The sequence below is a fragment of the Oncorhynchus clarkii genome, chromosome 23 (genome assembly GCF_045791955.1).
Source record: "Oncorhynchus clarkii lewisi isolate Uvic-CL-2024 chromosome 23, UVic_Ocla_1.0, whole genome shotgun sequence".
Classification (NCBI taxonomy): domain Eukaryota; kingdom Metazoa; phylum Chordata; class Actinopteri; order Salmoniformes; family Salmonidae; genus Oncorhynchus; species Oncorhynchus clarkii.
The window spans coordinates 7,631,732-7,649,218 of NC_092169.1; the positions used below are offsets into that span (position 1 = coordinate 7,631,732).

General features: G+C 40.8%; 1 protein-coding gene and 1 long non-coding RNA gene across 2 annotated transcripts; one reads left to right on the forward strand and one right to left on the reverse strand.

The window, feature by feature from the left end:
- Nucleotides 1-3,775: 3,775 nt before the first annotated feature.
- On the forward strand, nucleotides 3,776-15,378 carry LOC139381202 (ectonucleoside triphosphate diphosphohydrolase 6-like). Its single transcript, XM_071124645.1, has 14 exons — nucleotides 3,776-4,043; nucleotides 4,439-4,766; nucleotides 5,542-5,618; nucleotides 5,749-5,892; nucleotides 8,220-8,295; nucleotides 10,054-10,089; nucleotides 10,589-10,677; nucleotides 11,270-11,349; nucleotides 13,244-13,308; nucleotides 13,884-13,988; nucleotides 14,144-14,284; nucleotides 14,398-14,454; nucleotides 14,678-14,790; nucleotides 14,926-15,378. The coding sequence occupies exons 2-14, from the start codon at nucleotides 4,499-4,501 to the stop codon at nucleotides 15,007-15,009; spliced, it is 1,335 nt and encodes a 444-aa protein (XP_070980746.1). The 5' UTR covers nucleotides 3,776-4,043; nucleotides 4,439-4,498; the 3' UTR covers nucleotides 15,010-15,378.
- A 163-nt stretch (nucleotides 15,379-15,541) lies between these two features.
- LOC139381203 (uncharacterized) lies at nucleotides 15,542-16,267 on the reverse strand. The gene is made up of 3 exons (XR_011628534.1): nucleotides 16,161-16,267; nucleotides 15,960-16,033; nucleotides 15,542-15,655 (listed from the first exon to the last, which is right to left on the reverse strand). It is a non-coding gene; the product is annotated as an uncharacterized lncRNA (long non-coding RNA).
- Between the last annotated feature and the right edge of the window lie 1,220 nt (nucleotides 16,268-17,487).

A 17,487-nucleotide genomic window follows, 5' to 3' on the forward strand; every position in this document is an offset into this window, starting at 1 on the left:
TGACTGTCCGAACGGTTTGGCCTAAAAACTAACAACAGTGTTCTCCGTTATGCTCTACAACCCACACGGAACTCATCTGAAGGTAACCCATACAAATGAATGGAAGCACGGAGGTAAATTTGTGCCAACAAAACTATGGGGTTAAATATGTAAAAAAAAAAAAAATCCTAAACGTTCTTATAGGTCCTAAATATAGGACAAACACTTCAAATCCTTGTTCCTTATGATGAATAATTGAATACTAATATCTGACTGTCTTGAAGGGCATTCAGGTGCGTACATTATTTCCCTTCATAAACTGGGTAGTTCGAGCCCTGAATACTGATTGGCTGACAGTCATGGTATATCAGACCATATACCACGGATATGACAAAACATTTATTTTTACCTCTCTATTTATGTGGTAACCTGTTTATAATAGCAATAAGGCCAAAGCCTAAGGGCTGTTTTTAGGCGTAACACAACAAAAAATTCAAAGGCTTTCATTCTCACATGTTCTATTTTTGAGCTGCTTTTGAATGCAAAAGTCGACTTGAAAACATTATTAGCATTACTGAATTCGATGTTCATAATAGCAAGCTAGGACTAATGGTTTGGTTAGCTAAACTAGCAAGTCTGTTTGTTTGGTTACCAAGGCAACTAATGTAGCTATCTAGTAAAATTGCCAGATTGAACACATTTCTACATGCAAATGAACACATTTCTAGTGGCAAATTATAGCCATGGTATATAAGGGTTATAATCAACAAGGGGGTCTATGTGTTCTCTGGAAAATAATGCAACTCTGTGGAAAGTAAGTTCCACTCCTTTAGCGTAACTGTGTGCATAGAAAACAAGCCATTAGGGAAACAGAAATGGTCAAATATATGTTATTGAGTCATCCTAGTTTTAACAGTAATCCCACAAAGCTGTGTCAACCTGCTGTCTTTATTTACTGTGACTCAAGAGTCTGATAGAAGAGACTATGATGCTAGTTATGAAAAGAGGGACATTTTGAAAAGTCCTAACCCATTTCTATCCACAATGAAGGGAAGCATAGTCCGTGCATTAAGATATTTGGACAATATTTATCTCAATCATCCTCTGTGTTGAGTTGATTTGTCGATTTCTATATTTGGAATTTGAAAGGAAAAAGTGCTTTATGACATTATTAGAATTCAACCCTCTACAGACTCACCTAAGTGAACCCTCCTTAAAATATAGGAATATACACATGGTTTGCACTCTACTACTACCACTACTTTTACTACTATCTATCTATTCCAGTACTACTACTACTACTACTACTACTACTACTACTACTACTATTAGTAGTTTACTGTTTAGAACATTGAGAAAACACTACCAATATTATGTAGTTATATTCTTACTGCACCTCGTGTTCACAATAGCTTATAAGCAATTTAATAGTAGTACTAGTAGTGGTTACCACTTACCGTGTGGTTAAAAGTGACTAGATAGAACTAAGGGGGCAAAGACATTCCTTGAGAATCCATGATCATAGGCATGATGGGAGCAGAAGCAGGTCAGAGGGGCTCTTTCCTCCCCACGCAGACATTTCTGCCTCGCTTAACAACTTAGTTGGATTAGTCATCATTCCATTGAAAGTGCCCCTTAATGATCTGAAGTAATTGTTCTAAATGTCATTTGTATGTAAATCTCTGTGCCGATTAGGATCCACTCAACGTGCTTTTGTTATTATTATCATTATTATTAAAATGTTTGCTCATGGAGGAGAAAGATTACAGAACCATCAAGCATGTTGTCTGACCCATTAACTGATAAAAAGCTGTTAGGGGCTTAAATATTAAATTACATATATGGACCACAGAGTGATGAAACTGTACTATTTCTCTACCTCATGAAGAGTGTAAAGGCTTTAGACTGCAGAAAGCTCAGAAAAACGTCCTGAGAGAGAGAGAGAGAGAGAGAGAGAGAGAGAGAGAGAGAGAGCGAGAGAGAGAGAGAATAAATAAAATAAAAAAATAAAACCTGGTCCTTTTTTTAAATATATTTTTGTTACAGTTCTTTTCTCATAATTTTTTTTAGTGTCGATTGGCATAAATCCTGACTCCATGCAGCACACTGAATTGTAGATTTGTTATTTTATGCTCCAATTATATATCCTTTGAATAGTTATGACATGGCGTCCTCTACATCTGCAGAGACTTTGAATTCTGGGACTCTAATTGAATATCTACAAAACCATCACCAACCTCTCTTCAAATTCCCATAGCCCCTCAATGCCAGTCATTTATTTACACTGAACAAAAATATAAATGCTACATGTAAAGTGTTGGTCCTATGTTTCATGAGCTTAAATAAAAGATCCCAGAAATGTTCCATACTCACAAAAACCTTTTCTCTCAAATGTTGTGCACAAATTTGTTTACATCCCTGTTAGTGAGCATTTGAGCCTTAGTCAAGATAATACATCCACCTGACAGGTGTGGCATATCAAGAAGCTGATTTAAAAGCATGATCATTTCACAGGTGCACCTTGTGCTGGGTACAATAAAAGGCCACTCTAAAATATGCAGTTTTGTCACACAACACAACCGCAGACCACGTCTTCACCTGTGGGTTCTTCTGAGACCAGCCACCCGGACAGCTGATGAAACCGAGGAATATTTCTGTCTGTAATAAAGCCGTTTTGTGGTCAAAAAACGAATTCTGATTGGGAGGGCCTGGCTCCCAAGTGGGTGGGCCTATGCCCTCCCAGGCCCACCCATGGCAGTGCCTCTGCCCAGTCATGTGAAATCCATAGATTAGGGCCTAATGAATTTATCTCAATTGACTGATTTACTTTTATAAACTGTAACTCAGTGTAGCCGATGTGAAATGGCTAGCTAGTTAGCGGTGGTGCGCGCTAGTGGCGTCACTTGCTCTGAGACCTTGAAGTAGTGGTTCCCTCTGCAAGGGCCGCGGCTTTTGTGGAGCGTTGGGTAACGATGCTTCGAGGGTGACTGTTGATGTGTGCAGAGCGTCCCTGGTTCGCACCCAGGTCGGGGCGAGGAGACGGACGCAAAGTCTATACTGTTACATTGATGCTGTTGACCCGGATCACTGGTTGCTGCGGAAAGAGGAGGAGGTAAAAAGGGGGGTGAGTGTAGCGGATGTGAAATGGCTAGCTAGTTAGTGGTGGTGCGCGCTAGTGACGTCACTTGCTCTGAGACCTTGAAGTAGTGGTCCCCGCAGCTTTTGTGGAGCGATGGGTAACTATGCTTCGAGGGTGACTGTTGACGTGTGCAGAGCGTCCCTGGTTCACGCCCAGGTCGGGGCGAGGGGACGGTCGTAAAGTCTATACTGTTACATCAGCAATATCTTCAAAATTGTTGCATGTTGCATTAAAAATGTGGTTTCACAAATTGAAGTTGATGCAGTGATGCAGATGCAGATGCACTGTGCAGTCATAGGATATATTTGTCTGATTAATCGATTCTAACAATGGATAAGAGTTGTTTTTGTTTTCTCACAGACAAATTATTTACTTTCCATAATAAATTTGCCTACTTGTGTGGCTTCAGGTAGGTAGGTAGTTTAACAAAATCTGGACTAAATAATTGTCAGAATTATGGTCACAGGGTTTTTGGGTAGTGCCAACCTTCAGTACTGGAAATAATCTTGCCACTTTTAATTTGCCAGATAATGTACAAACCACTTTTGAGCCTATATAGAAGCTATTTGGTATTTTGCCGGGTTAATCTGCTAGTCGGAACAAGGAAACTCGAAAATGTCGGACTTGTTAAATGGATGCAGTTATACACGTACCGCGTTCAACCAGTCAGCAAGTCGGACATTTTTTCGTTTTCTAATTCCGACTAGTTTATGAACGCGGCATTTTCTTCACACGTCATCACTAAAACACACACTGATGTAATCAAACAGAGACTTGGATTGGATAGAGGTCCGCGCACCAAGCTAATTAATTATTTGACATGAGTTTTCAAACTATCGTCCCAGATAGGAACACCGAAAATGCGAATGGAATCAGAATAAGTAGCTAGCTAGCTATTTATGCTACACGCATAGGATTTGCTCTCGTAAGTTGTCTTCAATATAAGCAAGCCAGGAACAAAGCCAGTTAGCTATTTGCTACACTAGCTAACGTTAGTAAATGTTGTTTGTCTCTTACTGTACTACAATACAGTGACATCTAGCCTGCCAGTATTTACACTATCCTACTTAAGATTTCATGCTAGCAATTCAAAAGGGAGAACATTACAGTACCTAGTAGTGTACGTTAGTTAGTCACTAAAGCAATTAGCTAGCTTATTTAGCTAGTACTAAAACGGTGTTTTATAGCTAGTGGCGATGGTGTTGAAAAGCTTGAAATTATGTATACAAGTAGCTAGCTAAACTTTGGTGGCCCCCGTGATGTCACCTTTCTAACAGCCCTCTATCAGATCGCTAACTGCTGTATGTGTTTCATTTTTAGGACGAACGGCCTTCAGTTCTGTATGGAACTGCAGAATGTGCCTTACACACACCAGTCACCATGAGATTACCAAAGTTGGCCAGTGTTTTTGTCTTCTTGGGCTGCCTGGCAGCTTACCTGATGTTTGTTAAGCGCCACTATGATGGTGTAAGGCCAGCCATCTCCAAAATACCACCTCACTTCCCACACAGATTGGGCTTGTTGGGCAGTCCCAACAGACCAACATCCTCAGAAGTGGTCAGCGGACGTTTCCAGTATGGCGTTATGTTTGATGCTGGGAGCACAGGGACAAGGATCCATGTCTTCAAGTTTCAACTGGAGGACAACGGTACAGTACACGTGTGCATTGTTGAAAACAAATATATTACACTGGGAGAGGTAGAAATGTTACCTCCATACTTCTGAACCCAAAATTAAAACGCTGTCTCTCTTCCATCCATTAATGGACTTGTTTTGGTGAATAGTATTATGAATAGCATCTGCATATGTAGTTGACCAAAATGGATCAATTAAATGTAGCTCTGCATTGTTTTTAGAATTTGTAATCTATGTGTGGCAGCAAAAGTATTAATTACAGATTTGAATCCATGTGAGACATGTAAGGCTTTCAGGCTTAATTTGTATTATGTGCCTCATATTAGGCTTACGCTACCCCATACCAGGAATCCCCCCAAAAAGTTACTGTAAAGCATCGCCAAATGGCTTAGTTACCGCATTATTTGAACATTAAGCTAAATAATTTAAGTGCTCTTTTGGCTTTATTATTAAACCAATGATTGTTATATTCTGATGGCTACCAAGCACCTACTATTTATGTTGAAATAGCCCTCATTGTTTTTCCACAAACACGCAACATGTCAAGTAGAGGTTCACAGAAGCAATGTAGAAATTCTGAGAAGATAGAACATGTCAATTTTTATGGCAGTGTTATATAGGCTACTTTATAATATCACACCGCTTGCCATGGGTTTCTGCTTTGGTGGTAACTATTAGCATTACTCAAGTCTACATTAGCACCCTACAATTCTTTCAATTGTGAATTAAATGTCAACTGTATTTCACTGCAATGGGCTTCATGCTATTTGTTCTGTCTTTTTCTACAGAGGCTCCTAAATTGGCACATGAAACATTCAGAGCAATAAAACCAGGTCTATCTGCATATGCCGATGACCCAGAAAAGGTTACCAACTTCATATATCTATTTGAAAAGAACAGTCAAGATACTCCTAAATGTAGACCATCTCTTGTTATTGCACTGACATTATCTTTAGAAATCTAATCTCTTGGTTCCACTGTGGTTTGTTTCTTAGTGTAAAGAAGGGATCCTGGAGCTGTTGGCTGTGGCCCAAGGCAGCATTCCCTCCTCCGTATGGAGCAGCACTCCTCTGGTCCTCAAGGCCACTGCAGGCCTCCGTCTTTTGCCTGGGGAGAAGGCCACACACCTACTGGACAGGGTGAGCCTTTCACCACTGGCCAATGTCTGTGGACTCACTGCGTCGATATATTGCCATACCACAAACACTGCACAGTTCCCACTCTTTCACCTTGTGGAGTTAGCATTTCCGTTATCTGTTTTGTTACATTTCACCCCGATTTCAGATTTTACATTGGAAAAAGACGAGTTGTGCTGGTAGGTTGGCAGCGGTCAAATAATGAGTTGCCCACTTACAAATGAGCTAGGCTATGTAATTGCATAACTTGTCTAAATTTACCCCATGCTGTTGGTGGTCCTCCTGGTACAGTAATACCATCAGCTGAAAGCAATTAATGACATGAATGAATTGCATAAGTGACCTCTTTGTTTGATCACCTGTCAGTGTTCCAGGTCCTCCACGCCTTTCACAGATCCTCCTCTGCACCTCTTTCTTTTTTCTCTCTCTCTCCATTTAATAGCCTATGACAGCTTCACCTAAGGACTACACACCCTAAACCTGTTTAGTTTGTAGTTGAACTATTACGTGGCCAAGTGTTAACACACCCAACTCCTTTTTACAACAATGAGGGGTGTGAATTGAATGCACGTCATCCTTGTCCTAAAGATGCATAAATGTGCTATCTATACAGCTCGTGAATAGTAGTATTTATATATTGCAAAGTTGATTTCATGTAGATAATACCTTATAGAAAGAATTGTGTCATGTACATGAAGAATGTACAGTTGATGTTGGAAGTTTACATACACCTTAGCGAAATACATTTAAACTCAGTTTTTTACCATTTCTGACATTTAATCCTAGTAAAAATTACCAGTCTTAGGTCAGTTATTAAGACCACTTAATTTTAAGAATGTGAAATGTCAGAATAATAGTTGAGTGATTTATTTCAGCTTTTATTTCTTTCATCACTCAATTTGTATTTGGTAACATTGCCTTTAAATTGTTTAACTTGGGTCAAACGTTTTGGGTAGCCTTCCACAAGCTTCCCACAATAAGTTGGGTGAATTTTGGCCCATTCCTCCTGACAGAGCTGGTGTAACCGTGTCAGGTTTGTAGGCCTCCATGCTCGCACAAGCTTTTTCAGTTCTGCCTACACATTTTCTACAGGATTGAGGTCAGGGCTTTGTAATGGCCACTCCAATACCTTGACTTTGTTGTCCTTAAGCCAATTTGCCACAACTTTGGAAGAATGCTTGGGGTCATTGTCCATTTGGAAGACCCATTTGCCACCAAGCTTTAAATTCCTGACTTATGTCTTGAGATGCTGCTTCAGTATATCCAGATAAATTTTCCTTCCTCATGAAGCCATCTATTTTGTGAAGTGCACCAGTCCCTCCTACAGCAAAGCACCCCCACAACATGATGCTGCCACCCCGTGCTTCACGGTTGGGATGGTGTTCTTCGGCTGCAAATCTCCCCTTTTTCCTCCAAACATAACGATGGTCATTATGGCCAAACAGTTCTATTTTTGTTTCATCAGACCAGAGGACATTTCTCCAAAAAGTACGATCTTTGTCCCCATGTGCAGTTGCAAACCGTAGTCTGGCTTTTTTATGCCGGTTTTGGAGCAGTGGCTTCTTCCTTGCTGAGCGGCCTTTCAGGTTATGTGGATATAAGACTCGTTTTACTGTAGATATAGATACTTTTGTACCTGTTTCCTCCAGCATCTTCACAAGGTCCTTTGTTGTTGTTCTGGGATTGATTTGCACTTTTCGCACCAAAATACGTTAATCTCTAGGAGACAGAACGTGTCTCCTTCCTGGGTGATATGACGGCTGCGTGGTCCCATGGTGTTTATACTTGTGTACTATTGTTCGTACAGATGAACGTGGTACTTTCAGGCGTTTGTAAATTGCTCCCAATGATGAACCAGACTTGTGGAGGTCTACACTTTTTCTGAGGTCTTGGCTGATTTCCCATGATGTCAAGCAAAGAGGCATTGAGTTTGAAGGTAGGCCTTGAACTACATCCACAGATACACCTCCAATTGACTCAAATGAGGTCAACTAGCCTATCAGAAGCTTCTAAAGCCATGACATCAATTTCTGGACTTTTCCAAGCTGTTTAAAGGCACAGTCAACTTAGTGGATGTAAACTTCCTACCCACTGGAATTATAAGTGAAATAATCTGTCTAAACAATTGTTGGAAAAATGACTTGTACAAAGTAGATGTCCTAACCGACTTGCCAAAATCATAGTTTGTTAACAAGAGACTTGTGGAGTGGTTGAAAAACGAGTTTGAATGTCTCCAACCAAAGTGGATGTAAACTTCCAACTTCAACTGTATGTGGAAAACAGCTTCCAAACATGGTTGAGGAAGAACTGACCTTAAGCTTTCTATCTAGGTGAGGGAGGTGTTTGGGGAGTCTCCATTCCTGTCCAGAGGGGACAGTGTGTCCATAATGGATGGCACTGATGAAGGTATGTCTGGCCCTCACCCACTTGTAGTTATACAAAACATGTCATTCCCTTGCAGGTGTTTCTAGTGTCATGTACTGTGGGACTCACATTTTTGTATACAATAAAACCTTTATTTTTATTTTTTTTTGTTATAGATGCAAGATTCCCCCTTAATCCAATTAGAATTCAATGTTTTTACACTGCACCCGGTCTTAGTGAAGCAATATTTCCATGGCCTTGCCAATTTAAGGACATTTCCTTTTTTTAAATCCTGTGTACATCCTGTAACAACAGTGACTTTTTGATGTAGAACATTTTTTTCTCATTTGATAGTTCTTCTAATTCATAACCATTTCTAGATGTTCTTTCGTCTTGCATGATGAATTGGAGGTAACATAAGTTATCACAGGACTGGATATTTGGGATCACTGATTAGGATGTTTCTGCACAGTGTTGCATTGACTCTGAGAGAGAGGTCACTCAGTTTGACCCTGCCCTGAATTACCCAATGCATACAGAGGCACTTAGCGGATTATGGGAAAAAAGCTAGTTAAATGTGTCAATCTCCGCTTTAACCTCCATGACTAATTACAGCAAAACTTTTGACAGGAGTGCAGAATTAATACAATTTGTAAATAATGGAGTTGGGACTGGACTGGAGCCCTCTGTGTCCAGTGGAGTGGCCTAGATGGTAGAGGCCCACTCTGGTCCATTACTGGCTTGTTTGAGCAACATCAAGCTGTTTGGTGACAGGCTATGTTTCTGTGGCTACTAGGTTCTGGTCCTTTTGCCTGGTATTGACCATTCAATTCTCTGCAATTACTGTGGGCATTAACGCTTTAATAGGATTGTTATATTGAAATAAGATATACATTGGTGTTTTGTGTTGAAAGCCATGTTTGATATAGGCACAAAAGCAGTACATAAAATATTTTAAATCCAATCCTTTTAAAGTAGTTTATACAAGCAATTATGGGCATGTAGGATAATGTTCCGTTTAATCTCTGCAAACCGAGTATCCTCCATTTGATTTCTGAGGCTGAAAATGTTGTCTTCTTCCCCAAGTCTATCAGCTTGTTACAGTGGAGGTGACCTGACCCTTGGAAAATACCTTTTATGATTACTGAATTCACTTTGAAGTTCACGTTTTTGTGCCTAATGGACAAATTCCTCTGGCGTCATTGCTGAGCTGTAATGCTAAACTCCAGCTCGATCCATAACCGGATTTCACTGCCTTATTATCAGTTTGATTTTTGCCGCTCTTTCCCCAGACGCTAATCCTAGTGGAGATTACACATGCTTCTCTGAATCGAACAGACTTATACAAAAATATAAGTGGTATTTGAGGGAGGACGGAGGGATAAAGTGGGCAAAGTGTATGGTATCTAAGCGACAGTGTTTTGGTCATAATGACTACTAGCGCAGCACTCTTTTTAAAGTTGTTTGTTTGTAAATGTCAGTTGCTTCTTGACATCTTACTGTAAGAGTTTTATCCTAAAGCTCCTATGATATAGTTCTGAGTCCATAAACTAGGAAAGGGTTGTTAAAGGCACTAATGCACACAATGGAGTCCTACTCACTGAGTGCAAACATAATGTATATAGCATAATCTCCTCATTTGACCTAAATAGTTGACCCCTAAGCACTGTTGCATGACTAACTGTTAAAGGTTAGACATTTTCTATTTTTTGTTTTTTTGTTTAAAGGATTTCAGTACAAACTATGTAAGAGGGATGAGGTAATCACCATCTATTTTTTTTCTTTTTTTTCCCCTCACAGGGATCTCTGCTTGGATCACTGTCAACTTCCTCATAGGTGAGATGCTTTCAAACTTTGTTTACTGTCAGTTGCTAATGGCATAGACAGCATTGGTAAGGATCGATATAGAGTAAACTCTTAGATTAAAGGTGTACTAGATGTAAGATAAAATATATTCCAGTGGGAATGTGACCATCTACTAGGGGTGTGCATCTTTCCCTTTCAAGACGATTTGATACGTATCTAGATGCATGGGATACGATACTGGAGCCATATGTTTTAGTTTGGAACGATTCAGTGAACTAAAGGCCAAGACGTCCTGTACTGACCCCACCACCCTCAGGGGCCCTGGCCCCAAGCTCAATGTTCAGAACAGGCTTTACTCTGGTACATAAACAGAACACCAGCTAAATAGATTAATCTGGACAAGAAATGTTGATTACCTGTTATTGGATTAGCCTAGCGCTGCATCCCCAGTTCCTCCTTGGTGACCACACTGGCACCCCCCCCTGCTCTTTCTCCCCTTCTCTCTCTCCTCCTCTCGCTCTCTCTGCAGGGGGTCTCCACGGCTCTGACACACCCACTGTGGGGATGCTGGATCTGGGAGGGGGGTCCACCCAGATCACCTTCTCCCCCCAGGATGAGGTACAATAAGGCGACTACTGTGTTTGATAGGGAATGTGCATGCCCGTACACGCACGCACACACACATACACACACACACAGTAGATAATGAAGCCAGATCTCTTCTCTAAAGCAACACAAACTACCGGGATGTCCTCTCATCTTAGGGCTTAATCAGCAAATGCCCCGCTAATCCTAAAGGGCTGGTAAATAAACGTTGTTGGACATTAGGTTGGAGGGGGATTTCTTGTTCCTTAACTAGGTCAGGCCTTGTACGCGAGGGATTGAGGACCAATTTACCATGTCATTACACTGCTTTTCAAAGAGTTTAAACTCTCCCGGCAAGCCGTTCACGCCGTAGGGGTGAAATTGGTTTTGCAGATTGCAGCAGGTTTTTTTTTTCTCTCTCTCTTCTTATTGAGTAGTCCTTGTCTGTTTGATGTCAAACAGCACAGTGTGATGTTTGTTGTATAAGCTCTAGCTGGTCACCCAGGAATTGGGGTTCATATAAGAAAGCATGTACCATTCTGACGTTTTTAAATCTAGAAATGTTTTGTTTGCAAATGTATAAAGCCACACAATTTTATGTGTTGCATCTTCTCTTTCTCTCCAGAAAACCATCCAGACCTCACCCATCAACTACATTACATCATTTCAGATGTTCAACAGCACCCACACACTCTACTCACACAGGTACTATCGTGCACTATGTTTCGACGGATAATTGGGCTTTGTGGAAAGCCCTCCTCCCTCTTTATGTTAAACCTACGGTGTGATGCAAACGGCTATATTATTGCAGCTGTCAATATATATTTTTATTGAAATGATTCCTACCATTAAATTTTTTGTTTGCATGGAGTTTTAAGAGAATCTGTAGCACAAATGTATATGGCAGTGTGGTGTGTGTGTGTGTATATATATATGCGCGCTCTGAAGTACACTCTTTGGCTTAATAATATCTTATACGAAGGCTAAGTGCTAAAGCAGCTTTGGTGGGACATTTACAGTGGGACATTTACAGTGGGTATCATAAGTATTAACCCTCCTTGGATTTCTTTCATATTTTTTTGTGTGTTTGGGATCATAGCTTGACAGCAATTTTTGTCATAGATTTTCAAATGGAGTTAAGTCAAAACTGTGACTTGCCGTTATTGTCCTGCTGAAAGGTGAATTCCTCTCCCAGTGTCTGGTGTAAAGCAGGTTTTCTAGGACTTTGCCTGTGCTTAGCTCTGGACCGTTTCTTTTTATCCTGAAGAACTCTGCCGATGTCAAGCACACCCATATCATGCAGCCACCACCATGCTTGAAAAGGAGACAGTTACTCAGTGACGTGTTGTTGGATTTGCCCCAGAAGGTTTTGCATTTTGGCCAGAACGTGTATGCCTTTGCTGTGTTCTTTTTTTTCTTCAGTATTATTTTAGTGCCTTGTTGCATACATATTGGGGCGGCAGGGTAGCCTAGTGGTTAGAGCGTTGGACTAGTAACCGGAAGGTTGCGAGTTCAAACCCCCGAGCTGGCAAGATCTGTCGTTCTGCCCCTGAACAGGCAGTTAACCCACTGTTCCCAGGCCGTCATTGAAAATAAGAATTTGTTCTTAACTGACTTGCCTGGTTAAATAAAGGTAAAATAAAAAAATAAAAAATAAAAAAAAATATGCATGTTTTGGAATGTGTTTTCTTTTTACACTCATTTAAGTCATTATTGTGGAGTCTCTACAATGTCGATCCATCCTCAGTTTTCTCCCATCACAGCCATTGAACTCTGTAGCTGTTTTAAAATCACCAATGACCTCATGGTGACATCCCTGAGCAGTGTCCTTTCTGTCCTGCAGTTCAGTTCAGAAGGACAACTGTCTTTGATATCTGGTTGGTTTATTACAACATCCACAGCGTAATTAACTTGACCGTGCTTCAAGAGATATTCGATGTGTTATTGTTACCCATCTACCAATCACTGCCCTTCTTTAAGGCTTTTGAAAAGCTCCCTGGTCTTTGTAGTTGAATCTGTAGTTGAATTTCAATACTTGACCGAGGGATGTTACATGTATGGGAGACGAAGGAAGGGGTAGTCATAAAGTTATGTCAACTCATATTATTTCAGAGTGAGTCCATGTAACTTGTTGTTTTTTTTTATACCATATTTTACTCCTTAACTCATTTAGACTTGTCTAAACAAAGGGGTGAATACTTACACAACGACTATATTTTTATTCATTTGTAGAATTATTTTTCTTACTTTGACAGTAATAGAGTTGTGTAGATCAATCACAAAACAATCACAATTAAATCTGTTTCAATCCCAACAACAAAATGTGAAAAACTCCAATGGGGTAAATAGTTATGGTACATACTGTAGTTTAGTTTTTGGCACTGTGGAGGGCTCTACCTGCTTTCCTGAAATGCAGCCCTCTCTGTGCTGTTGTTCAGAGAGTGAAACAGGTGTATTCTTTCTGTCCTCGGGTTAGTGTATGACCCTGCTACGTTTTTTGGCATGTTGCACAAACTGTATGACTACACACACTCTGACACCTCTCTCACTCTCTTATTTCTGTGTATCACAGACTGATTCTGCTTTCTTTTTTCCACAGCTACCTTGGTCTAGGCTTGATGTCGGCAAGACTAGCTATCTTGGGAGGAATCGAGGGACAGCCTTGTATGTGGTTTTTCAATTTGCTTTCATCGTTGACTTTTAAAGACCCTGCCCGTCCCGATAAATAAGCCATTATCTAATCTTTTAATAACATGGACCAAGATTAATTCCTTGCATGCCAGCTGTTGCTGTGATGTAGTTGATGCCTGGCTTTAAGAACTGCCAGCAGTCGAATGCCCCGGATGCAGTTCTCCATGGGGATTTTCATTTTATACACTTGAATTTTAATCAGATTTCTTTGATATATTTGTTTGTTGTATAATCTATTTATTTTCAATGTTCCCTCAATTTATTTTTGGTTATAGGGTTGCTTTAGTGTGCCACCAGATGTCGGCCAATAGTCTCAAAACCTGTTGGAGCACAGCAATTTCAGATGCTCTGTCCCCTTACGGCTTTATACTTATTGTGGAAATTGTTGGCCGAACGACAACACCGCATTAGTTCGATGTTTATTTTTGTAAAATGTAGACTTCTCCAGCCATAGCTTTCATATATATATCCCGCCTGTGTACCAAAACATGACTTATGCTGGTCAGGTCAAAATTCAATGTACATTCTCTCTGTTCTATTTTCAACAGTAGAGGGCAGCAGCACAGAGCTAGTAAGCCCCTGCTTGGCCCCGGAATACTCTGGCCAATGGGAACATGCAGAAGTTCTGTATACTGTGAAGGGCCAGAAGGCAGGTACGGTAAAAAGAGAATAATAACTAACTTAAAATGAATATTACTAACTCTTAAGTACCAATTGTTACGCCAGTTAATGAACAATTAATTGCCTGTCAGATCGTGACTGATCTGACCCATTTTGGTGTGTATAAACAGTTTTGATTCTGTTTCAGGAGAGCCCATGTATGAGTCATGCCTTAGGAAAGTGGAGAAGATGCTGTATAGAAAGGTGAAGAAGGCAGGGGAAGCCAAAGATATGGAATTCTATGCCTTTTCCTACTACTATGACAGAGCTGTGGATCTGGGTGCTATTGGTAGGAACCCTACCTGCCTTTTGCCACAAATGAATATGCTGCCCAGTTTTCTATAATGATATCTTAATTTAGTAACTGAATGTAGTTCTATTCTAATCACCCCACTAACTCAGATGAGAAAACAGGAGGGACTATAAAAGTCAGCGACTACATTGATGCTGCCAACAGAGGTAAGACGGCGCCCTCATGCGGCAGTTTTGTGTACTGTATGTGGTTCACTGCTACCAAACTGAATTTTGAGTAGAAACATGACTTATCCCTTATTCATCAACGTTTAGGCATTCACACATTTTTAATAAATAAGTAATCCAAGTTCTATTGGAATTTAGTGAATACTTGCAAGAAATCAGCATATAGTATGCTAATTTACAAGCATGTCTTGCTTTCTCGCAGTGTGTAACGGAATGGCGGTTACTTCAGGAGAGAATCCTTTCCTTTGTCTGGATCTAACCTACATCTCTGGGATGCTGCAAGAGCTTGGTTTCCCCAAAGATAAAGTATTTAAGGTAAGAACCAAATGCAAATAAAAGCCATTTATCATTCATTCGAAATTAACTGTGATGGTGTCGCACTGAGGCTGTGCATTTCCATGGGTCTGCATCCGACGGCCAAAGAGAACTGTGATTGGTGTGTGTTTTCAGCTGGCGAGGAAGATTGACGAAGTGGAGACTAGCTGGGCTCTGGGGGCTACTTTCCACTACATCGAGTCCCTCCGCAGTCAGTGAGCTGCCAGTCTCTCCTCTCACTTATCACTGCCCATGACGTGCCAGTGATTCTGTGCTGCAAAGTATGTTCTGGGAAAATGATTGTAACTGTTAAGTTTTATCAAAATGTGAGTTTATATTACCAGTCGCCTTTGGATGTTTGACTTATCTTTTGGCAGGTGTGATTGTTTTGTACTTATAAAGGAATGTTAGTTGTATAGTAATCAAGCACATGGTGTATTTTGAAGGAGCATGACCTATTACCTATTTGGTATTTTTAAATATAAAGTTGCTAAAATTTTAATGTCTGTACAATTGTATACGGTTCAGAATCATGAACAAAAATATTGAAGGCATATGTATTTTGAATGATAAAACAAATTGAAACAATTTACAGATTCAACACCTTTATTAGCATATTCTGCTCAGACAAGCCATAGCCTATACCACTGACATATATTTTCACTATAAAACAGAATTGATCTTCAACATGACATTGGGGAGCAGCATATCCCCAGTCTCATAGGAATGCATCACACCACTCGTTCAGGCACTGGGAGCAGGATGCAGCATTCCTGGTGTTGGCTCCACTAGTGACCTTCAGCCACTCCGTGAACAGCTCCCCATCCTTCCGCAGCAGCAGGAACTGGCCCAGGACCACAAAGGCCTAAAAATAAGAGATGCAGCAGTTATCCTAAATGAGGAAATATTACTTTGTTGCAGTGGGCCTGTTCTGACTGCAGGTCAGCGATGTGGGGCTACTGTCCATGGTGGAAGATCAAAACAATCCTGGTCCTGGGCACTCACAGTGGTGCTCTTCTTTTTGTTCTTGCCCAGCACTAACACCTGATTAGCGAATTAGGGGCTTGATTAGTTGAATCAGGTGTGTTGGTGATACAGGGATAGAACAAACATGTGCATGTAGGATCAGGATTGAGACACCCAAAAATCCATAAACTGAAAACACTTACCCTTTTACAATGGGGCCTAAAAGTCCCCATTTGCCAAGGCAAACTCAATGCGAACTTCAGAGAGCCTCACATTTCTGAAAAAACAAAATGAAAATTTAATTGATTTAATTTGGCAAATGTAGCCATCTAGTCTTGAATGTATGGAATGTGAAGTGCTGGGTCATCCACAGTATGCTAGTAAAAAGGAACAAATGTACTCACTTTGTCAAACCCTTGCTCCTCCAGTATCTTTCAGAAGACTTCTCCAATTCCCGACAGTGAGTCAGTGCAGTTTATCACCCATCGGTTCAGCAACAAAGTCCACTGAGAAGCGGTCAACATTTCTACAAGAGACCGCTGTGCAATGATAGACTAGTAGTCAAACAACTAGGTTGTCTACCCTCACTCACCCTAATAACAGATCTAGTTGTGTCTATGAGCCATAGGCCTAAATCTTGCACTTAATATTCCAGTAGGTCTAAACATGTTGAAATAACTAGCAGAGATGTTCATAAGTCTTTGAGGTAGAGTCTAAGTCAAGTTAAGTCCCTTTTGGCAATGGCTTTCTGCCTGCTGTTGGTTAGGTCTATAAACCTTGTAAGTTATTTGAAGACTCCCTTTTTGGCAGGTGGTGGTGGTTGTTCTTCTCTACTACTGCTCTCTGTAACGGTGATGCATTGTACCTACCAATCACACTCTCCTTCAATTCAGCTTGATCTTCATATGGTATGAGGAGGGCATCATGATCAAGCCAGATCAGGCGGAAAGAAAGGTCCGGCAGTGCAGCCATTATGGATACATTGTCACCAAATGAAAGTTTCGTTGCCTGTTCATCCGAGTGCTCCATTCTGACATTCACAAACAACCCCTGGAATCGGTGTTTGAGTGACTGCTGTAGTGCTTTTACCTGACTGACTAGGTGATGACTTGTGCTCAGTATACTTTGCAGATGATAGTGCTGCCCTTCCTTGTGTACTGTCACTCAACTGAGTCACCACTCCAGGCCACCACCCTGAGTAAGTGGCCTGGACAAAAGGGTCCAAAATGTCCACTAGCTCCAATAGCTGGCTCCATTCCCCTGGTGATAAACAGAGCTCAGCTTCAAAATGCTTCTTTCAGACCACAGGTAGTATGTGGTAAGCTGCAAAGTTTAGTTACTAGGGCGGCAGGTAGCCTAGGTGTTGGAGCATTGGGCCAGTAACCAAAAGCTTGCCAGCCGACAAGGTAAAAAATGTGTCGTTCTGAACAAGGCAGTTAACCCACTGTTCCTAGGTCGTCATTATAAATAAGAATTTGTTCTTAACTGACTTGTTGTCCTTTTAGTGGTCTGTGAGGTGCCGTCGATCCTCAACGTCAACCTGGGCAAACGTCCCACCATACAGAATGAAGTTACAAGGAAAGAGCTGGAAAGCAGAATTGAGGGCCCTGAAAAGATCTTGAAATGCTGTCCAGCATACACATAACATAAATATAAATGCAACATGTAAAGTGTTGGTCCCATGTTTCATGAGCTAAAATGAAAGATCCCTGAAATTTTCCATACACAAAG